The sequence below is a fragment of the Sitophilus oryzae genome, unplaced genomic scaffold (genome assembly GCF_002938485.1).
Source record: "Sitophilus oryzae breed Bouriz unplaced genomic scaffold, Soryzae_2.0 scaffold_1586_pilon_pilon, whole genome shotgun sequence".
Classification (NCBI taxonomy): domain Eukaryota; kingdom Metazoa; phylum Arthropoda; class Insecta; order Coleoptera; family Curculionidae; genus Sitophilus; species Sitophilus oryzae.
The window spans coordinates 548488-573850 of NW_022146265.1; the positions used below are offsets into that span (position 1 = coordinate 548488).

The 25363-nt window shown below is 31.5% G+C and overlaps 1 protein-coding gene across 1 annotated transcript; it reads right to left on the minus strand.

Annotated features, from left to right (window-relative positions):
* Window positions 1-4636: 4636 nt before the first annotated feature.
* Window positions 4637-24672, minus strand: LOC115879764. Its single transcript, XM_030896751.1, has 4 exons — window positions 24463-24672; window positions 24242-24399; window positions 16240-16353; window positions 4637-4785 (listed from the first exon to the last, which is right to left on the minus strand). The coding sequence occupies exons 1-4, from the start codon at window positions 24613-24615 to the stop codon at window positions 4674-4676; spliced, it is 537 nt and encodes a 178-aa protein (XP_030752611.1). The 5' UTR covers window positions 24616-24672; the 3' UTR covers window positions 4637-4673.
* Window positions 24673-25363: the final 691 nt, after the last annotated feature.

Consider the following 25363-nt stretch of genomic DNA (forward strand, 5'->3'; position numbering starts at 1 on the left):
TTTCTACTGTTCGATGGGAAACAATAAACTTTCCAACATTTTTTAAATGATGTAACAATTTCTCTTGTGGTTACTTTTCCATAGATATCCTCATCTCTGTCCTCATGTGAATTCAGAGGCAATGAACATGAAAATTATTTACTATAAACATCGCAAACTAAAAACCTAATAAACAATTTTATACCGAATATAGAAATAAATTTAGTATTCTTACCTATTATCGTCCAAATCCATGTTAATAGATAATTATTATTCTTAAATATATTTTTGGAACTGCTGGTTTTAGTAATTATTAAATTAAACAAACCAAAAAGTCTTAAAAATAAACAATTCTTAACCATAACCCCAAAAAATACAGATCTCCTGTCAACTTTCTTTATTTTTTATTTATTCATTGTTTTCCTAGTGACGTCACAGGTGGTATGCGCGAACTGAACGAAATTGGAGCCGCTATCGATCATACCTTGTATTCTTTGTACCATGGTCTGGCATTACTTCAACATAGGTGTTAAATTAGTTAAATTTTAACAACTGGTAATCAGTTTTTGTCAGTTAATAAAAAAAAATCTCAGAAATTCGCCGAAAATGGAAACTTATCCTATATTAGAGAGAAATGATATGATTCTATTAGTTGGTAAATGCAGGGTGCATTCACGAACTGATATATGTTATATGATGATGAGATATATTGAAAAGAGTGTTTACAAAACTCGACCAACTATTGTCGACAACATGAGAGTCAGTCAAAGTCAGTAGCCCACATGCGTTTTTTGAAAAATATTCCAGTGATAACTCATATGCACGTCCCTGATGAATTTATCGACACTTCTTTAGCATCAAAATATGTAGCACTTATGGTAACTTTTACGTCAAAATTTCATTCGAATCACTAAAAGTACTTGGAAGAAAATTATAATAAATCGAAATATTATTAAGATATTAACACCCTGTAGCTGCGAAACGAAGCAGAATCGGACGTATCTAACTCGACTTTGTTTTATGTGTTTTATTTCTGAATTATACAGGGTGTCCCAGAAATAAGTGCAAGTATTTTGACTGGTAGTATAGTTCAACCCCAGAAATACGCCTATGAAGTTTTTTTCGCGAAAATATTTTGAAAATTTCACACCTCTACTTTTCAACCAATAACATGCTTTAATGTTGACTAGTTACCATGGCAACTGAAAAAATTTCCGGAAATTTTTTCGAGGCGCCACGAAACTTTAGTGGAAATTTTTTGACAGTTGAAAAGGTAAACATAAGATCTACAATCATAATGTGAATGAACTACAATGTCTATATATTGAAATATTACCCATTTGAGTTTTAGCAATACCTTGGCCAACTTAACAAATTGAAATTATTTTAAAATGTCATGTTGGATTAATATTTTTTTTTCAAATTTAGGTGTGAAATTTTCTTACCGAATACCACGCAAGCTTAAATTATTCCTGGAAATTTTCTTTCGGGCACGAATATTTTAGGAAAATTATCCCTCGTCTTCGACTCGGGATAATTTTCAAAATATTCGTGCCCTCAAAAAAATTTCCGAAAATAATTTAAGCTCTTGTGATATTATAAGTGAAAATTCGAAATTTTTGGAAAAAAATTTTCGAAATTTTTTTAGTTTTTAGTTAAAAAACATAATTTCCTGATAATATGGCAACATAGATATTAGATTAAATTTACAAGAAAGAAAATCCAGAAAAGATTCAGTGGTTCTCAAAATTTTAGCGAAAAATATTTTTTTTTTGGAAATTTTCACAGTAAAATAACTCCGTTATTTTAGACTTATTTGAAAAACGATAAAGAGAAAATATGTTTCTTTTATCGAGATCTACCACCCGTTAAAATACTTGCACTTATTTCTGAGACGTATGTATGATATTCCTAGAATAGTAAAAAAATCCTTGATTTAAAGATTCTCACGGTATAAAGGTTTTAAAGTAGAGTAATAAATCATTCTTTTACAATATCAACGACAAATTAGAGCAGCCTTTTCACTTTTAAAGACGATACGTTTTATTGGACATATTTCAATTTACAGCGTTACGTGCCCCCTTGCTTCCCCTCTCCTTCTTCACTCCACCATCCTAAACCAAAGATGGATGAGCTCTGATCGGTTGCCGGACACCTTTCCCGATAGAGTTGGCACTTGTCGGCTAAACTTTTGAAAAACTCCCCCTTCCATACCCCCGGACGCGAAAACAAAACGAATCTATTCAATCGGGGGATGTCGACGGATGAGGAATCGTTTCCTGTAGGAGACCGGTCGGGACATGGAGAGTGGACGCGAGCGTCTTTTGTGACGGATGAGGTGTTGGAGTGGATAAGTGAGCTTAAATTGATGATGTTGACGGACGATGACAAAATTCAGAAATATCTGGTCAAGGCTAACAACTAACTGTGTATACATAGGCACTGATTCTCTACGATTTAGATCGTCAATATATCTTACAAGGATTTCTTACGGGTATATATGGCAAATAATGTTGACGTCATTATTTGGAGAGCATCAAAATTAATTTCAGGTTTTTGAGAGTTGATTAAATTTAGTCTAGCCCTCAAAATATACCGTGCTGGCAACTATTACTTTTGGGTCGACATTTACATGTGTGGAAGTAAATCGCATAGGGATCTTATTAAGTCGGAGTGAAAGAAATGCGACCGACCGACGCGACACGCGACGGTGTGCTGTTGCGGCGTTGCCAATACGCCTTTCCTTATCAAGTAAAGTAAAATCACGATCGCAAACCGATTATTTTTAAAAGATTTTTTTTTCAAGAGATAACTAGATAAAATCATTAGACACTTTTCTGAGCATCTGAAATGGAATTATAAGGATATCGTTAGTGTGTCATTTTTTTATAACGAGAAAACGTCAGTAATCGCGATAATTTAAAAACTCAACTTTTTAACACATAACAGGCCATAACTCAAGAACCACTTTAGATATTGAAACTATTTTTTATTTTCAAGATCGGATATTTTACAATATGTTTACATAAGAAAAATTCGATAAGGTTGGTTTTCCATTCAAAAATTGTAAACAATCCATCCATTTACTTTTAGAGCATAGCAATTTTCAGCAATCGTGTAATTTTTTTATTGATAAAGATTTTCACATATTGTCTATAAAGAAAATTCAGCAGAAATATTAACAAAGTTTTTGAAAAAACTACAATCTATTATTTCTAATAGATATCGAGATATCGATTTTTGAATTCAGAGTTCTAATAGCGCGACCACTATCGAACACCCACTCAGTTCCACTTATTTTTAACAAAAATGCAAGTGTTTCTAGCTTGCACTTAAAAAAATTCAAGCTCTAGGGAAAATTACAACGACTCGTTAATAAATAAACAAATTAAGTATCACGAGACGTAATTAAATCGTGAAGCTGAACGCATGACGTACACCTTTCTCTAGAACTATAAATACTGACAGAGGTATTGATTGGATCGACCGGTCAACTGCGACAAATCTGCTATATCTCCTTCCACATCTCTTAGCGATGTGCACAGTTTCTCCGTTTATTTCATACGTTTGGCAACGTGTTTACTGTTCTATCTTTGTTCAGTACATTATAAACGCATTGTACTCTTCTTACATACGGAAATCTCGACCCAAGACTAACCTTTGCCAGCCCTTAGTATATTTAACTAATTTAATATTATAGTTTTTATTTCCATAATCACCATGACTATCAACAAACGACTGAATAGTGATTATAGAGTTTTCAAGTATACCACGATATACAGGATGGTGCACCTGCTCAGTCGCCTCGGTTGATTATACGAAAACGGAAAGATGTAGAAACAAACAATTTTATGGGTATATGTTTGAACGTAATGTGCATAATTTAAAATTATTTTGAAATGCACAGGGTGTGTCAAAAGTAAGATTCATACCATAGTTATATTTTTTCTTATGGAATACCCGGTATTTTATATCATTTTTGTATTCTTGGACAGAAAATAAGGCATTTATTATAAAGGTTTAATATGTTTAAAAGCTTTGGTTTTTGAGATATTTAAATATGCATGCTATAATAAAAAAGTTTGTCAACGCCTTGTACATTACTTTTCGGAATTAATTCTTGTGCTGACTTGAAGCCAGACAAATAGACTTGCCAGACAAAAAATGATTGCTTCCTAAAATGTATACAGGGGTATCAAAAATTGCTGGTCTATTTTAAATATTTATTTTACATAAAAACTTCGTTATTTCAAATGCAACACTATGTATTTTTTAAAATAAGTCGAAGCAGATTTAAATGCTCGTTCAAACTATATTAGGGTTTCCAATACCTATCTGCATTTGGCAAAACATAGACGCACAAAATCTCATTCAAAAAGGAATAACGGTTCTTAAAACATCCGATATGTTTATTTTTTTTAAAGTTTGATGCCCTCTAGCGGACAAACAAAGCATTTTTGTATAGAGGTAAATTGTGTCCAATGAACTTATTTTGATTCCAAAAATACGTAGTAGTTCTATGTCCACGGAATATTAGGACACCCTGTATAGAAAAGGATAATAAATAAATCTCTTTTAAAACGCCAACGACAAATTAAATCAACCTTTACCTTCAGAAACAATACATTTTATTAAACATATTTTAATTTACAGTGTTACTTTTCCCTTGCTTACTCTTCTTCTTCCTCAATTCGCTATCCAAAACCAAAGATGGATGAGCCCAGATCGGTCTGCGGACACCTTTCCTGATAGAGTTGGCACTTGTCGGCTAAACTTTTGAAAAAGTTCGCTTCGATACCCCTGGCGCTGAAACAAAACGAATATATTCAAACTACGAGTATTCAATCGGGAGATGTCGATAGAGGAGGAGGAGGAGGTCTAGTAATTCGATGCTCTATACTGCAAATTCTATCACTCAATGCTATCAATGTTATATCTATACTAATATATAAAATCCTTAAGTGACAGGTCGATTCTAGGGTGTAGAGGTTCGATAAGAAGCGATTTTTCGAAATTCCAGTTCCAAGAGGGTGAAACCACCCCTCAAATATTACAAGATTTTTTATTTAAAAAACGGTCAAGTTTCCGAAAAAACGCTTAAACACGTATATTTTATTTTGTTTTTTTACATATTTTAAGATTTTTTAAAAATGTATACAGGGTGTTTTGAAAAATCTGGTCATTGATTAATCACGGTCCTGCTTAAAGCGCTTGACGTAAAAAGCTGATTTTTGGAAAACAGATTGACTTTAGGGTGTACAGGTTCGATAAGAAGGGATCTTTCAAAACTCGAATTCTAAGGGGGTGAAACTATCCTTCAAATATTAAAATATGTTTTATTTAAAAACCGGTGAGTTTTTCGGAAAGACTCTTAAACACGTATATTTTATTTTGTTGTTTTACATATTTTAAGATTTTTTATAAATTTATACAGGGTGTTTCATAAAATATGACCATTGAGTAATCACGATTCTGCTTAAACTGCTTGACGTTTAAAGCTGATTTTTGGCAAACGGATTGACTGTGGGATGTAGAGGTTCGATAAGGAGGGGTTTCTCGAATCTCAAATTCCAAGAGGGCGAAAACGCCCCTCAAATATTCCAATATTTGTTATTTAAAAAACGGTTAGTCTTTCGGGAAAACGCTTGGACAAGCATAATTTATTTGGTTTTTTTACATATTTTGAAATTTTTTAAAAACTCATACAGGGTGTTCCAAAGAGTTGGGTAATTACTTAACCACGATTCTGCTTAAACTACTTGACGTAAAAATCTTATTTTTGGCAAACGGATTTTTCGAAACTCAAATTCCAACGAGGTGAAACTACCTCTCATATATTACCAAGTTATATAATAATATCGCTATATTGTTTTTCTCATGCTTACATAAATGTGAGAAAATTTTATCCAGTTTGTATGTTAATGGAAATTCTTGATTTGCTTTATCATCACCATTACAAATGATTAATCCGACGCGAACGAAGTTGCTGGTACACGTTAGTTATTAATATTACTCTATTTTGCTTGTTGACACAGTTTTCTTTTTTCACCTACAATAATTGGTGTTTTTATTCTCAAATTAATTTTTCAAATTATCTTGATTTTTTGTGTCTGATCTCATTCTTGAGCCGCCTTGTAAAACTCAAATTTACCTTTACGTAGTAGTCTAAGAGTTAGCAACATTTTCGAGAAAGTATTTTAAGAAAGCTGGATCTTTGATATATCTTTTAATATGTTCTCTGGAACAGCATGCGGACCGTCTGGCTACACGTTGCGTTCGCTACTGCGCATCGAAAAAAGATCCTATATTTTTTTTATTTAGTCCGTTAAATTCTAGTATTGAATATAAATCGAGCAAGTCTCCACAGCACCAGCGCGGCGCGCGGAAGTTCAGCCTATGAAGCGAGAAATCCGAGTTCGAGACCGGCTCGGGTTAAAAACTTTTTTATTTTATTTTCATTTATGTTCTGATAGTAAAGTATTAAATATTTGTTTTTTGAACCACCAGAATTATTTAATCTTTTACTATCACAATATAAACGAAAGTAAGTCTTTCAGTTGTAGTTCATACACTCGTGTGGACAGGTAAACTGTATTTTTTGTGATTTTTTAAGTCGTCTGTCGAAATTGTCCCTAGCTTGTTGGACAGACTTAGATTCTCCAAAATTGAGAAAGATAATAATAATAAAGGAAACTCTTATCATCAAAAATATTTATTTTAACTCCTCCCAAATATCCTATAATAAGCATTATTCACATAGTCTGAAATAGGTTTCCTTATACTTTCTTTCAAAGTGTATTCGCCACATACATAACATAAAACAATAGGATAATAATTTATCCAGTTATGTCTGATGGGGATGCAAGTTCAGTGTTTCAATATTAACCTATATGCTAGAACTCCACGTTATTACCCACAAAAGCTCAATAACATACTGATCCGGGTAAGACAGAGATAGACAGAATATAATATGGGCCTAAGGGGAGATTAAGGGATTATTATTGAAGGATTATTAAATAAATAAGAAGTTCGGGGTTGAATCAGGGATAACATCTGGTATAACTGGTTAATAAGATTGTAATTTAATGTATTTATAATTATTAATAAATCTAAAATTAGAGAGTAGTAAATTAATTATAGGGTAGTTAGTATCAAATATTATATTCTCAATATTTTTTTTTAAATTAAACAACTTATACCTTTCATAATTTTCTAATAGGCCTTTTTTCATCACTATCTATATCGCTGAAGTGACTTAAAACTATGTGATATATTATCAAATATATACCGGGTGCTCTAAAAAAAAGGGTGTCCCAAACGAGATTTGGTATGTTAGTATATGACATAAATTAGGATTGATTGGCGTATTCAATTGTTTTCTGTTTCACCGGAAACTACTACGACTTTTGATTTTTAAATAACACCCTCGGCATTTTTTTATTTTATCCGATAGAAAATGACACTCTGAACTCTGAATAGAATGACATATCATATGTCAACTTTTGACATTTCTGCATATGGTTTGTTTGATATTGTAACATGCGGTTCATAATGATAATTTGACTAGAAATTACCAAGTATTGGTACCAAATTATTCGTAGAAAAATGCTTTATCCAAATATGCTAATGACCCACCCTTGTTCCATTTGAAAGAAATTGAGATATGATTAAAAATACGATTTGGCATCTTTTAATAAGCCAGGACAAGACACCAAAAATAACCGACGATGAAATCTATTTTTCCAAGGCTCCTTGATTAAAAACTAGTGTTTTTAACACAGTCAAGGCACTAGAAATTGAAATTAAAAATACGATCATTTTTTAAGCGAATTACAAAAAAGACATTGATTATAGTGTTTTTGTAGTATGGAAAATATTTCTGCGTCGAACGTTATTTATCTAATATTCTAAGTTCTTTTATGAATGTATATTTCCAGGAAGCAAGAATCCTTAATAAACTATCTTGCTTTAGGACGGAACTATCAGGCAAACTTTTGTAGAATTCTTTTAACTGTGTTTAATCATATAAAGTGCTTTTAACCAAAGTGGATTTCTGAAAATCATAATGAAATTCTCTACGGGAGTCGGTTCACCAATATCTGTTTGTATCACATGTTGTGATGTAAAAGTTGAAAATGAATTTGAAATCAGCCATAAAAATATATAAAATTAATTTAATAAAAATAGATAATTTAGAACTTTAATCTTGGCTCTTACTACATTATACACTTTTATTACAAAACTGCATATTTTTCAATGAAATCTTTTAAAATTTTGTTATAGATTCTCCGTTCTAATCTACTTTCTACATTTCCCCTTAGGGAGTTTATTTACATCCATAATACAAAACTAATTTGATTATAATTTGTCACAATGCTCTTTTTTATTGGATTACTGATTGCTGATATATTTGCCTCAGTTTAAACAACCACATGATTCGTAATTTATTTATTTCTTGATGGTATAATTAATTTTTGGCAATTTTAGTGCCTAGAACTACTAAAAAATGCTTTCCACTTGGATAATAAAATTGCAGTTTTCTTATTTCTTGGAACTTCATAGCTTACATGTGAATTAACCAAATATTCTATTTTGCTAAGGCTCTTATGGAGGCCACCCATGTTATATTCATTATAGGATTGGTGCATTTCAATTGATTTCAAAAAATTCCGACCGCAGCGCTGTATACGGCAGAAACCAGAAATTTTGGCTACGTATTTCACGCCGCGCCGCGCGCGCCGTCCCGGTTACAGTTCATGTTGATCTTATTAAAATAATATTGAAATCGTGGCTTTGTCATGATATTTAAGTATTTTAGTTTTTTGCTAGTGCATATTAGTGCAAAACACTGAGGTACGAGATTTGTGTGATGTAACGCTGTTTCGGGTAGGCGTCGTGTTGTATTGTGACAATTTCAAATGTTAATAAAATTGCCGAAAAAATGTTAACTCGTAAAGGAGGGCGTAATTAGGACGTTGTTGGGTGCAATAACATTCAATAACTCAACTTTCTCGGATATTCAACTCTCCTGAAACAACATTTTATAGCTTCATAGTTTCTCACACCGATTTGATCAAAAGCAAAAATGGATTCAAGCAGTTCGACCAAACAAGTGAGTAAACAAAGTGCTCGTTACATAATCAAAAAAATTAAATAGACATATACTGTGAGAGGATAAAATATAATTTGCAATATTAATGGTAACACTAATGATTAAATGTTTTATGAGCATCATCTAAAATTATAATTATATATACACATTTAAAACATCGTTATAGCCGATATAGCCCCAATTATGACCCCACTAGCAAAACCGGTGCGTAAAACTATGCTCGGTACCATAGTTGAACTCATCTAAAAATTTTTTTTAGCTGGAATAAAAAAATATAATACAAGTTAGATCTTCCGAAAATATCAAAATCTTTACTTTTTTATTTTTAGAATTTTCACAAATTATACTTCCTAACACTTTACAATATAATACATTTTTCGTTACTCGCTATTTAAACACGTGTATTTGTATACAGGGTGGTACGAACTGTATTCCAGAAACTTCAGCAGCATATTCTGCAAATCAAAATAAATAAAAAAGTTCGTATAAAAGTATGTCCTATAATGCTTAGTTTCGGAGATACAGGGTGTAGAAGTTTCATTTTTATTTCAATTTTTTCCAAATAATTTCTGAAGTAACGTCAATATTTTGATGAAAATTGATATCTGGGAGTTTTTTGACATGAGAAATTTGATTTTGATGTGACCCCTACTTGTTGAGGGCGCCACCTACATGTGTTTTAACTGTTTTGAAGAGTAATTAAATGAATGAAAGTAAACTTTTTGTCCGTACCTATATAAAACTACTGAGTGAAACAAATTTATTTCCGTGATTTTTTACGTAAAAAATGTCTCTTGGTAAAAATCGCTACGAGCAACCGGTCTCAAGATATTTAGAATTGAATCAGTCAAACGATGTCATATTGACAAAAAATAAACATACTGAGTAGGGAACTTTTTATTTTTTTAAATTAATCATAAATTTTTCTTGAAAAAATGATGATAAATAGTTTCTGTTGAACTTTTGGCACAAAAATATTTCAAATTTATGACTTCAGTCTAAAAACTATTTAGTCAATATGTTTAATTTATGTTAACGATGACAGGTATTGATAATTTCGATTCCAAATATCTCGAGGACCATTACTCGTAGCAATTTTTACCAAGAGACCTTTTTTTAAAAAGTAATGTAAATGTATATTTTTTACTCAGTAGTTTTATACAGGTACAGACGAAAAGTTATTAGTCTTTAAATCAGTCAAAAAATATGTAGGTGGCGCCCTCTACAAGTAGGACTCATATTGATTGATTGAAGTTACTTGAGAAATTATTTGGAAAAAATCGAAATAAAAAGAAAACTTCTACACCCTGTATCTCCGAAACTAAGCATTTTAGGACATATTTTTATATGAACTGATTTACTTATTTTTATCTGCAGAATATGCTGCTGAAGTTTCTGGAATACAGTTCGGACCACACTGTATATCGGTTGTTCACGATGATCTCCGATGCAGCACCGGCGGGGAAGGCACCATACTGTATAAATACTTTTGTATTCAAAGTTTAGTAAGTATTTATTTATAACAGATGGAATTTGCTGAATTTTGTATTATATCAATTAATATAAATTTGTATTGAATAAAATACAGCAATTATTTTTTTTTATATATTATTGAATATCTATTTATAAATAATTTTCTTAAAAATAGTTAAATATTGCTTTAAAAACTGTAAAGTTAAAGTTTAATTCAAAAACTTTGACCTTTTTTTGGTTGAGCACCCCTAGCAAACAATGCAAATTTAAACACCGAGCGCGCTAGATTTGTTACCGAATGAACACACTTCGTTAAAAAATAAAACGGGCCCTTGAATCAACAGAAATTTGTTCGCTTTTTAGTCTCGTTAACACAAAAAGCGAACCGGCAGTTCGAAAAGAATCCAGAGAATTTTCCTATTACTCCGATTCTCGAATTTTCTATTTACAAATGTTCAAGAAATCAAGTTTACAAAAAACTTCGAGATATTTTGTGTTGTTAGGAGCTCTAGCTCCAAGAATTTAATTTAAAAATACTATTAATAACGCCGTCCTACATTTCATTTCTAGGTTTAATATTTGTTGGTTTAAAGTAATTTGTTTCTTTTATTAAAAATAGTTATTTTCATCTTTTTCTTATTTCTTTGGTTTTGAAAAGAAATGCTGAAATGTAAAACCACTTGCCAACCAGATGAAATAGATTGGTGACGTCAATACGGCATTTCGTAAATTACTGCATATTCTTTTTAGTAAATGTCATTGTCATTTGATTTGGGGTTATAATTTTATCAGGGGTGGATGGGAAAACGGGAAAATTTCCGGTGGGCCGGTCCCGATCAGAGCTAAAAAAAGATTGGATTAGCAAATTAAATGGTTAATCTTCTAACTAAAGTGACGTAAGATCATTAGTGATCCATAACTAACTAATTAATTTGCATCAGTATAATCGTCAGTTGCTTTTAAACATAAACACCAATTTGTAAAATAACTATTGTAAAATTTCTTTCTCTGGGACACTTATTATTTTAATAATCACCTGTTGTTTGTTCGGTTTGAAAATTTTTATTATACAAGATGAGTCTATAAGTGCAAATATTTTCAGGGCTGGTAGATTTCAATAAAATAAACATAACATATTCTCTTTATCCAGGTTCAAATAAGTCCAATCGAGTTATTAAGTCTGGAAATTTAAAAAAAAATAGATTTATTTTTAAAAAAATTTGAGGCGCCCAATTTTGCATGGCGGCATTTGCATCTCTTTTAGTACCGTAATATCAGAGATTAAGAAACTATACCGTGGGAAAATTTGCGGTGAACAAGAAGTTCTAAAAAGTTTTCTAAAATGTACAGGAAAGTTTAAAAGAAAATGCTCGATTTTTAACATCTTTTTTTACAAAAAAAACTCTTAGACGTGTTCCTGGGGTCGAGATATACCACCCCTAAAAATATTTGCACTTATTTAAGACTCACCCTGTATAGTTTTACCCACTATTCTTTTATTAATAACTAATAAATATGACTGACTGGTAGCAAAAAAAAAGAATGAATAGCATTAGGTAAATTTAAATAGTCTCAATCTAAATGTATACTAAGAACACGGTAGCGTAGATTGACAAAGGTGGCTCGGTGCAATATTTTTCGACCTCCACTTTGTAAAAATGTAGACGAATTTGACGCGAACTCTGCGGTTGACATATGTATGCTTGGCTTGAATTGGGGACGGACTAAAAGCCAAGTCTGAGATCTAAAAGCTAAGTCGAAATTGTTGTTTAAAATGTTGCTAAAATAAATTTGCTAAAAAATTACTGAGGCAGCAGAGAAGAGTTAAATAAAGTTTAAACTAGATTAGATAATAAAATATTAATATGTCTAGTTACATGTGGCCATTTCCGCCACACCTGCAACCGCACCGAAGATGTTCCCATGAGACCTGCTCGCTGATTATGCTTTTATTGATAAGTTTTCTTTTTAAGTTAATGTTCATTATAAATTCATTCTTTTGTCTGATTTCGTACGTACAACATTCAAGCTGTATACTTTTAAATAAATAATTTGTTTTTTAAAAAGACTTTTCTTCCGCCGAACAACATAATTGGCGCAGTCGGTAGGATACGTGCGACGGCATTTCTGTGTTTTTCGAGCATCTTTTCGGGCCAGTGTCGTTTCGTGGTTTCAACCCCTAAGCGCGTATCGAAGAAGAACCTCGACGGCAGCAAAGTGCAGCACCCACAACGAGTCGCAAAAGGATCGAGAAAGGAGAAGAAAACACCACAGCATCAAAACTGTAAGTGCCTTTTCCTTTTTGCCTCTCCGAACCCTCTGGTTAAGGTTTTTCGGTAGGGATAGTTAGGGCCAGTGCATAGCGCACACAATTTCGCAGCTCATTGGGAGCAGTAGTTTTAAGAAAAACGAAAAAAAGAATACATTAATTTATCGATTTAAAAAATAAATCAATAATCAATATACCTAATTGAAAAAATAATTTATCGATTTAAAAAAAAATAAATTATTATTCAATATAATAAAATTTTTATAATCAATACATAAATAATTACTTTATCTTTAGTTTTAAAATTAAGTTTATTTAAAAATACATGACCGAATTAGAAGAAATTATAGGAAAATTAGATAGTTTATCATTTTCTGTACAACAATCAAACAAAATCGCTTCTTCTTCTATACCATCTAAAAAAATGACTGAATCAAAGCTTAACTGGGAATTATTTAAATCCAAAATGGATAATAAACCGTACGATGGAGACAGTAGTACTCTCAATAAATTTATCAACAGATGTGAAAGTATTTTTAATAGTTACAAAAATTTAAATGATGCCCGAAGACCCACCACGAAAAGAAAACTCTGTAATCTTTTCGTCTTAAGGAGGGAGGAGTTACATGTGGCCATTTTTCCGCCACACCTGCAACCGCACCGAAGATGTTCCCATGAGACCTGCTGATCATGCTTTTATTGATAAGTTTTCTTTTTAAGTTAATGTTCATTATAAATTCATTCTTTTGTCTGATTTCGTACGTACAACATTCACGCTGTATACTTTTAAATAAATAATTGTTTTTTAAAAAGACTTTCCTTCCGTCTAACAACATAATTGTCTCGAAAATCCAAATGTTCTTATTATGGACTGTAACATAGCATTACATCAGAACACATTTATATCCACTGCTTAGGTATTGCCTAGGGTTTTTTCGTTTGATTCGTGGCATTATCATACAAGATGCCAAATGTAGAAAAGTATAGAGGAAAAAAGTTTCGTGATAAAAACTATACAATAACCTAAAAAATGCTGCAGTTTTAATGGCGACATTCAGTTCATTTCGTTAAAAACACATGTACACGAGGAGGTTGCTGCTGTAGCAGAAAAAAGAGAATTTCTTTTTACAATGTGTAAGAAAGTATATACCCGAAAAGCTAAAAGTAATGTATTTCACAGAGGATTGGGTCAGCTGAACTGAATGAATCAGGAAGTCTTAAAGTTTCTCAAAATCGTGACTCAAAATCGTAGCCTATTCAAGATCAAATTACCGTTATCGATAATGGAAATAAAGCAGTAGAACCCTGTAAAACTGAGCCATTTTGCAGTAAAAATTCAGATGTCCGACCCAATATTGGTCTTTAAAGAAAATTTTGATCATTACAATTTTTTTAAACCGGAGGCAAAAGAGCTTTTTCGCACGAACGAAAAACACCCTTACTTATATATTAATAAATAAAATATATGTTTCTTCGTTATGGTCATTTTGTTTTTGTGGATTTGGGCCGGTTGCCTATTTTTCCCGGGCCGGTTTCCACTTCCCCATCCACCCCTGAATTGAACAAAATTCAATCTTTTTTATTGCTAAAATGCCTCAAAGATTTAACCAAAACGAACAAGAGCTCATTGCTAACCTTATAAATTATTTTCTCTGGAAAGAGCCGCTGGTAGAACACTCTTTCCTGTGGACGCCGTATATGAGATAGGTACAAGGTGTAATATTCCTATGTAAAATACAAATTGATAGCGTTTTTAAATAGAATGGCGAGTTGCTGATGCTTTAGAAATAGGAAATAGGAATTTCAACAGTCCAAAGGATTGGAATTAAAAGTATCGTAACTGATATAAAGAAAAAATGAATAAATGCCGAAAAAAACGGAACTCGCTCAAGCAATAATATAGGAACGTACTTAAAATTTTCTAAACAATATGAACTGATCTCAGACACATCCTAAAACTTATATTTGACAAATAATGATGACGTCACAGTGAACGATGGCTGAACAGTCTTTACTTTAGTATCTATAGTTTCTAGATCTATACTTTTAGTTATACATGTATTTGCTAGGTCGGTACTCTGGATAATGTGAGCTAATTTCTAGTATAATGGCATATAATCAAAAATATAATGAAGATAGATACCTATAGTTTTGCCGCATAATATCCGAGAAAAAATAATACAGAGAGAAGACCAGGCTACTAGTAACATATCAAGTTGCCGGACGAATTTACGTTTACCCGTTTTGCGTTCGTACTCGAGATTCACTGCCGGCTAGTCGGCTGGTCAGGCAGTACGCAGTTGCAGTTGCGCTTGGACGGGTCGGTCGTGGCAGACTAGGAATACGACGTGAGGAGTGCCGAGTATTTATTATTTTCATTTTAAGTGTTTACCTTCACTTAAGGTAACATTTAAAATGAAAATACTTAAATATTTATTATTTGAGTGTGTTTACAAGCTAAAACTAAAAATAAATAAATTCTCTAAACCCAAAAAACTAAAATGTTACTCTAAAAAAAAAAAAAGGTTATAAGTGTTCAAAAGACCATCTTCTTGTGCTAGACAGAAGCCTAGGCGGTCGTAAAATCCCCGTCTGACATTGGCTAACATATTAGGGCTAATAGTTTGGAAAGCCTCTCGTATTTTTACTTGAAGCTCATCCAGATTATTAGCCCTATTATGACCATACACTTTGGATTTTACATAACCCCACAAAAATAAATCATTGGGAGAAAGATCTGGTGATCTAGCGGGCCACAAAATAGTTCCATATCCACTAAGTAAACGGTTGGGAAAAGTATTGTTCAAATATTCTTGAACAATACGGGCATTGTGGGCAGGACCACCTCAGCAATTTGATTACTTGAAAACGTGCGATTTTGATCCGCGGTAGCACAAATAAACACTTGCTTTAACTCCTGTTCTTCATTAATCAACACATCAGGCTTTTTGTGTTTTTGTGGGAACACGCACCCGCATGTATTTCAAAATTATTAATAACTCTTGATACAGTAGGTAAAGATGGAATTGGCCTGTTTCCAAAAGTTTGTGGAAAAATTGTTTGTATATCCCGATAAGACCTATTTTGGAAATACCATTTTACAATTTGAATTTTCTCACGAACTTCGTAAACATCCATTATTTTACTTAAAAAATAATTTTTATGGTGGTCCGGTCTGTATAATTGTTAAACATTTTAATTTTTGGTATGTTATTTAAAACATTAGATAAATACTGCATAACTAAAATATAATATACACGGTTTCTTTCGTCTTAAAAACGTTAGTATAAATAACAAATTTAAAGTAAAAAAGAACAAGACATAAAAATAAATGGTGGAAGAAAGTTTTCACGTTGTAAGTTGGTCTTCTTTCTTCTGGTTATAATATGTCTACTATAAAACTCACCTGGCTATTATTTTTGCGATTTCACAGAATATTCCGCAATTCTCGGCAAGGAACGATTGTGAGACAATTGAACACACTTGCGCCAATACACAATAGACCAATTTCGATACAATTCTACAAAATAAAATTCGTCAAATATGTCACAGCACAGGTGTTCAATTATAATTTCGGTTCTAGCTTTACTCTACAGCATGTGATTGTGTTTGCAAGATTGAGCCCCCCATTGTGTTTGCAAGAAAAACTTTTTTACTTTTAGCTTTTTGAGGAAAATGCATTCTTCACAAAAGTTTTTGCTTGTTCTAAAATAGTTAATGCCGTTTATACTTTTCCAATTATATATATGGTTGAATTTTTTCAATATAAAAAAGTTTCTCTTTTTGTAAAGAAAATCCCGTGACATACTGTAAGAATATCTTTGAATTTTTTTACACTTTATCGTGACTTATTTGAAATCTGTGTTAAACAATAAAACAGCAATACAGGGTGAGTCTTAAATAAGTTCAAATGTTTTTAGGAGTAGTAGATTTCGACTCCAGAAACACGATAATGAGTTTTTTTCGCCAAAAATGTTTTTGGAAATTTGGAATTTTTTGAAAAAAAACTTGAAAATTTGTTTACTTTTTAGTTAAAATACGTAATTTCTTGATAATATGGCAACATAGGTAGTAGATCACTAGAAAGACTACAAGAAAAATCCAGTGGTTTTAAAAATTTAAGCAAAAATTTTTTTTTTCGAAATTTTCAAAGTAAAACTGGATTATTTTGGATTTATTTCAAAAACGCTAAAGAGAAAATATGTTTCTTTTATCGGGATCTACCAACTCTGACAATATTTGCACTTATTTAAGACTCACTATATAGACAATAGAGATTTGCATACACGTTTTATATTTTATTATCTTTGAACATTTTAATTTAATTTTAGTTGATTATATGGGTGGTCCGAACTGTATTCCGGAAACTTTTGCAGCATATCCTGCAGATAAAAATAAATAAAAATGTTCGTATAGTCTATAAAATGAATAACTTTGAATTTTGACCGTTATTTTTTACCAACATGGCAAATATAAAATCCCTCTATCAAAAAAGTTACTGATATTCTTTAAGTATTCTTTAAATTGAGTGCCTGAACGAATCAGATAGGTAACTCTTTTTACTTACGTGAAATAGAAAAGGAAAATAATAAAACAAGTGACAGTTCTTCCTCTTCTTGCAAAAATCAACACGAAATGGCATAATTGTCAAAAGTAAAATGTCATCAGCTTTTGACATTTCTAAATATCAGACCAATTCCGTCTGTAATAGAACAGCCTCGGAGCGAGATTTATGACGTCACGCTAATTAGATACGGATTAATAAATATGTTTGAAATGGAAACATAATTATTCCTCGTATTTTTGGTTTGTATTTTAAAAATGATATAGTTTACATGAAATATACATAATATACAGTTAATAAATATAATATATACCTATTTATAGTAATAAATACTTTGGCAAATAAACTATGAACCATACAAATGCAGCAAATGTTTTACAATATACAAATAATGAATAGGTACATAAGATAATGGGTAAAATCAAAGAATATTATAGTTTTAAGAACTCTCGTGTGGAAGCTTTAATGATTTGTCATACGGTGGCGCTTTTGAACATAATCGAAGCCTGAAAATGCTAATATTTTAAATTTTGAGGACTACGCGCGGCGATATTTCGTACGGTGTTGCCAAACATATTTTATTTCTCGATATTTAAAAAAATATGTATTGATTATATATTTCGTATATTCAATAGTACATGAGGCATCCTAAGGCTATGAAAAAAAACGTAGCTATGAAAATAAAATTTTAGATTTTTAATTTTTTGTACCTTCTAATAAAAATTACTTCTATTCCAATAAAAAATTAACTAGTATGATTATGTGTTATCTGTGCTAGTATTAGGAAACTGGAGTAAATACGGAGAATATTAATTGTTCTCTAAGATGAGCACTACTAAGTAATTTTTAAAATTCGACCCATAAAGGGGGTGTAATTAGATAAAGGGATGTAATTATACAAAAAAAAATCTGTACCTACTAGGAGTATGAACTTTTGCACAGATGTGGCGCATTTGAACATTGATAAGCGATTTTGGAAATGTATAGCCTAAGGGTAGTGAAACTAGGGGTGAAATTTTGTACAAAAAGTGTTAGTTCTAGGAGTATGAAATTTTGTACAGAGTTTCCTTAAGTGACGAAAGTGAGTACCTAGAAGCTATTTTGACATTCATCCCTTAGAAATAAGGGATGAAAATTTGTACAAAAGGTTAAAATCGGTTTTAGAAGTATGAATTTTGCAGACGTTCCTTATGTAACATAATTTAGCATTAAGAAGCAATTTTTGGAAATTCGCCCTCTAAGGGTGTGAAATGAGGGGTTGAACGTTCTGGAACAATAAATTCTGTTCAAGGAATATGAGAATTTGCACAGAGGTTCCTTATGTAGCGTAATTGAATAATTAGAGTGATTTTTGGAATTCATTCCTTAAGGGGGTAAAACTAGGGGTGAAAATTTGTATAATTTTTTTATGTAAAATCCGTTCTAGGACTAGGAGTATGAAATTCTGTTCAGAGGTCCCTTAAATGATGAAAGTGAGTACCTAGAAGCGAATTTTAGGCGTGCATCCCCTAAAAAATAAGGGATGAAAATTTGTACAAAAATTTGTTAAAATCGGTTTTAGAAGTATGAATTTTGCAGACGTTCCTTATGTAACGTAATTTAGCACTAAGAAGCAATTTTTGGAAATTCGCGCCTCTAAGGGTGTGAAATGAGGGGTTGAACGTTCTGGAACAATAAATTCTGTTCAAGGAATATGAGAATTTGCACAGAGGTTCCTTATGTAGCGTAATTGAATAATTAGAGTGATTTTTGGAATTCATTCCTTAAGGGGTAAAACTAGGGGTGAAAATTTGTATAATTTTTATGTAAAATCCGTTCTAGGACTAGGAGTATGAAATTCTGTTCAGAGGTCCCTTAAATGATGAAAGTGAGTACCTAGAAGCGAATTTTAGGCATGCATCCCCTGAAAATAAGGGATGAAAATTTGTACAAAAATTTGTTAAAATCGGTTGTAGAAGTATGAATTTTGCAGACGTTCCTTATGTAACGTAATTTAGCACTAAGAAGCAATTTTTTGGAAATTCGCCCCTAAGGGTGTGAAATGAGGGGTTGAACGTTCTGGAACAATAAATTCTGTTCAAGGAATATGAGAATTTGCACAGAGGTTCCTTATGTAGCGTAATTGAATAATTAGAGTGATTTTTGGAGTTCATTCCTTAAGGGGGTAAAACTAGGGGTGAAAATATTTGTATAATTTTTTATGTAAAATCCGTTCTAGGACTAGGAGTATGAAATTCTGTTCAGAGGTCCCTTAAATGATGAAAGTGAGTACCTAGAAGCGAATTTTAGGCATGCATCCCCTAAAAAATAAGGGATGAAAATTTGTACAAAAATTTGTTAAAATCGGTTGTAGAAGTATGAATTTTGCAGACGTTCCTTATGTAACGTAATTTAGCACTAAGAAGCAATTTTTGGAAATTCGCCCTCTAAGGGTGTGAAATGAAGGGTTGAACGTTCTGGAACAATAAATTCTGTTCAAGGAATATGATGATGATTATATATGATGATTTGCACAGAGGTTTATTATGTAGCGTAGGTAATTGAATAATTAGAGCGATTTTTGGAATTCATTCCTTAAGGGGGTAAAACTAAGGGTAAAAATTTGTATAATTTTTATGTAAAATCCGTTCTAGGACTAGGAGTATGCAATTTTGTACAGAGGTCCCTTAAGTGATGAAAGTGTGTACCCAGAAGAAAATTTTGGACATGCACCCCCTAAAAAATAAGCACTCCCTATAAAACAATTAAAATAAAAAATTTGTCTAAAAAATAAAAAAAAAAGTTGGGGTGGGCCACTTTTATCACATAGGGGTATAAAAAATAGATAACAACCTAGAAATAGGTTGTGATCAAACCAAACCAAACCAGACCTACTGAATATACATATAAAATTTTATCAAAATCGGTCTAGCCGTTTCGGAGATGGTAACAAAAAATTAAAAAAAAACAACCCCTATTAAAATATAGGGGATGATGGTGAAACGGTGAAAATTTAGGGTTATTTGTATTTATTAAGGCCAACTAAAAAAATAAAAACATTTTTTCTTTTCAAAAAATAAAAAATGAGGGTGGGCTACCCTTACCACATAAGGGTATAAAAAATAGATAACAACCTATTCTTAGACGTACTGAATATACATATAAAATTTTATCAAAATCGGTCAAAGCCGTTTCACGGATGGTAACAAAAAATTAAAAAACAACCCCTATTAAAAAATAGGGGGATGATGGTAGAACGGTGAAAATTTTGGGTTCTTTGTATTTTTTAATGCAAAATAAAAAATAAAATATATATTTTTTCAAAATATAAAAAATGGGAATGGGCTACCCTTTCACTTAAGGGTATAAAAAATAGATAACAAACTATTTTCAGACCTACTCAATATACATAATAAAATTTCATCAAAATCGGCAAAACCGTTTCGGAAATGGTAACAAGAAACTTAAAAAAAAACAACCCCTATTAAAAAATAGGGGATGATGGTAGAACGGTGAAAATTTAGGGTTGTTTGTATTTTTAATGCCAAATAAAAAAAAATAAAATAATTTTTTTTTCAAAAAATAAAAAAAATGGGGGTGGGCTACCCTTACCACTTAAGGGTATAAAAAATAGATAACAAACTATTTTCAGACCTACACAATATACATAATAAAATGTCATCAAAATCGGCCAAGCCGTTTCGGAGATGGTATCAGAAAACAACCCCTATTAGAAAATAGGGATGATGGTAGAACGGTGAAAATTTAGGGTTGTTTGTATTTTTAATGCCAAATAAAAATTAAAATATTTTTTTTCAAAAAATAAAAAAATGGGGGTGGGCTACCCTTACCACTTAAGGGTATAAAAAATAGACAGCAAACTATTTTCAGACCTATTCAATATACATAATAAAATGTCATCAAAATCGGCCAAGCCGTTTCGGAGATGGTATCAAAAAAACAACCCCTATTAGAAAATAGGGGATGATGGTAGAACGGTGAAAATTTAGAGTTGTTTGTATTTTTAAGGCCAAATAAAAAAAATTATTTGTTTTTCCAAAAATAAAAAAATGAGGGTGGGCTACCCTCTCGGCTACCCTTATCACTTAAGGGTATAAGAATAGATAACAACCTATTCTTAGACGTACTGAATATACAAATAAAATTTTATCAAAATCGGTTAAGCCGTTTCTGGAGATGGTAACAAAAATCTTAAAAACAACCCTGTTAAAAAAATAGGGATGATGGTAGAACGGTGAAAATTTAGGGTTGTTTGTATTTTTTAATGACAAATAAAAAAATTAAAATATTTTTTTTCAAAAAAAAAAAAAATGGGGTGGGCTACCCTTATCACTTAAGGGTATAAAAACAGTTAACAACGTATTCTCAGACCTACTGAATATACATATAAAATTTCATCAAAATCGATCAAGCCGTTTCGAGAGATGGTAACAAAAATTAAAAAACATCCCCTATTAAAAAATAGGGGATGATAGAACGGTGAAAACTTAGGGTTGTTTGTATTTTTTAATGCCAAATAAAAAAAAAAAATTTTTTTTAAATAAAAAAAATGGGGGTGGGCTACTCTTATCACTTAAGGGTATAAAAAATATATAACAACCTGTTTTCAGACCTACTCAATATACTCATAAAATTTCATCAAAATCGGCTAAGCCGTTTCGGAGATGGCAACAAAAAAAAAATAAAAAACAACCCCTATTAAAAATAGGAGATGATAGCAGAACGGTGAAAATTTAGGGTTGTTTGTATTTCTTAATGCCAAATAAAAAAAATAAAAAACATTTTTTTCTTTTCAAAAACTAAAAAAAATGAGGGTGGGTTACCCTCTCGGCTAAAGGGTATAAAAATAGATAACAACTTATTCTTAGACGTACTGAATATACATATAAAATTTTATCAAAATCGGTTAAGCCGTTTCGGAGATGGTAACAAAAAATTAAAAAAACAACCCCTATTAAAAAATAGGGGATGAAAGTAGAACCGTGAAAATTTAGTGTTGTTTGTATTTTTTAATGCCAAATAAAAAAAATTAAAATATTGTTTTTTCACAAAATAAAAAATGGGGGTGGACTACCCTTATCATTTAAGGGTATAAAAATATATAACTACCTATTCTCAGACCTACTGAATATACATATAAAATTTCATCAAAATCGGTTAAGCCGTTTCGGAGGAGTACGGTAACCAAAACTGTAACACGGGAATTATATAAGATAATATTAATGTAAACTGCGGAGTGCGGAGAACGGAAAGACTGATTATAGCAATAGATAAAATTTAAAACTATTCAAGAAAGTACACACAAAACAAGGCAACGCCGCGCGTCTATTCGTTCAATTCCGAGCAAAATAGCGAGGCTCCACGAAGTTGGGCATTATATTTGCAAATAATACAATATCATAGAAAAAAAGGCGTCAGGGATAGCTATGAAATAAAGATCGCTGTCATTTTATATGTATAATGGTTTAAAAAAAACGTTTCGGCTAACATTATAGCCTTCATCAGTGTTGTGTCATATAAAAATATAGTGTCGAATATAATCCAAAAAATTGCATATAAAATATTCACACCAAACCAAACCACATAATGTTTACTGCAATTAATAAACTAATATAAACTTGTCAAAAGATGACCACATATTTTTTTAAAATTATTATTCTTAACACTAAAACTATCTACATTGACTATGGAGTACGATTTCAGCCATAGTCAAATATAAGGAATAATTATGTTAGCGTGAGGTCATAAATCTCGCTCCGAGGCTGTTCTATTAGAGACGGCATTGCGTCAGCATGGTCGCAAGTTGCTAACCTAATAAAATTAACACTAGAAAAGCCCGCGGGAACTGTCAAATTCAAAGTTATTCGTTTCACAGACTATATAAATAAATGTATGTCATAAAATGCGGAATCACAGAGATACAGGGTGTAGAAGTTTCATTTTTATTTCGATTTTTTCTAACCAGTTTCTGAAGTAATGTCAATATTTAGATAAAAATTGACGTCTGAGAATTTTTTGACATAAGAAATTTTATTTTGATGTCAATATGACTCCTATATGTAAGGGGCGCCACCTACAGGGGTTTTAACTATTTTAAAGAGTAATAACTTTTTGTCCGTACCTGTATAAAACTACCGAGTGAAAAAATATGCATTTCCGTGATCTTTTACGTAAAAAATGTCTTTTAGTGAAAATCGTTAGGAGTACCTAACCGTTCTCAAGATATTTAGAACGGAAATAATCAATACATGTCATTATTGACAAAAAATAAACACGTTGAGTAGTTATTTGACTGAAATGATAAATTTGGGAACTTTTTATTTTTTTAATTAATCACAATTTTTTCTTCTAAAAAATGATAATTTAACATGTTTAATTTATATCAATCACAACAGGTATTGATAATTTCGATTTCAAATATCTGGAGAATCATTACTCGTAGCGATTTTTACCAAGAGACCTTTTTTACGTAAAAACGTCGTAAATTTATATTTTTTTTATTAAGTCGTCTTATTCAGGTACGGATGAAAAGTTATTACTCTTCAAAGCAGTTAAAAATATGTAGGTGGCGCCCTCTATAAGTAGGAGTCATATTGACATCAAAATCAAATTTCTTGTGACAAAAAACTCCCAGACACCAAATTCCATCCAAATATCGACGTGACTTTAGAAATTATTTGAAAAAAATCGAAATAAAAATGAAATTTCTACAAACTCTATCTCCGAAACTAAGCATTTTAGGACATACATTTATACAAACTTTCTTACTTATTTTCATCTGCAGAATATGCTGTCAAAGTTTCCCGAATACAGTTCGGACCACCCTGTATAGTGCTATACTTACGGATTATTTATATTCTCTATGTCTGAATGTACATCTCTCTTAAAGAAACGCAATCTTTGATTTAAGCTAGACGGTAAATCATAGCTTATCCGAAAACCCCAGCCGTGAGCCAACAAAGTTGTGTAATTCAAAATATTATCTTTCCCATTTAATCTAAACTAGAAAATTTAAAATTTATATTAAGTATATTAGAAGGAAAATGCCGCATATTATATACTTACAAAGAACTTACTACTTTTCGTAAACAACACTTTCCTCTTTACACGTTTCTTCAACGAAAACTCGTAACTATCCACACAAAACACCATATAGAGTATCAACACTAAAATAAGTAGTTTTATTTTGAATTTTAGGACTTTTTTTAGGGACCACATCGTTTTGTTTCTGTTTAATTTGAAAAAAATTGTGGGTCACCATTCTGATGTGTGCGATCATTGCGTGACACCTTCTGTTTAATCAAGAATGCTCTAATTGAGACAGTTATGTCAGCAATCAGATGGTACTTATTTGTTGTTATAATATGGCTCGTGTATAATTTAGGTAGTAGTGGAGATGAAACCAAATATATATATATTAGTAGGTATATTGTAAAACTTATCTCATAATAATATGATATGCCCTCCGAAAACATACTAGTAAATATATCACTAAAAGTTTTACAATGTTTTATTTGTTAAATTTAGCGATTCGGATAAAACGGCTAATGAAAGAAATGTAATATAAATGGGTATACAAATATACATTAATACTAGGGTCAAGAAAGAACTATTACGAGTCTTGAAGGCAACCGTGTTTCTGTTAGACGAAAAATATCAGAAATAAACTATATAGCTAATAAGAGCTATAGTCTATAAAATGAATAACTTTGAATTTTGACCGTTATTTTTTACCAACATGGCAAATGTGGATTTTACATTTGCCTGGATTTTTACTCTGTCAAAAAAGTTACTGATATTCTTTAAACTGAGTGCCTGAACGAATCAGATAGGTAACTCTTTTTACTTTCGTGAAATAGAAAAGGAAAATAATAAAACAAGTGACAGTTCTTCCTCTTCTTGCAAAAATCAACACAAATTGTCATAATTGCCAAAAGTAAAATGTCATCAGCTTTTGACATTTCTA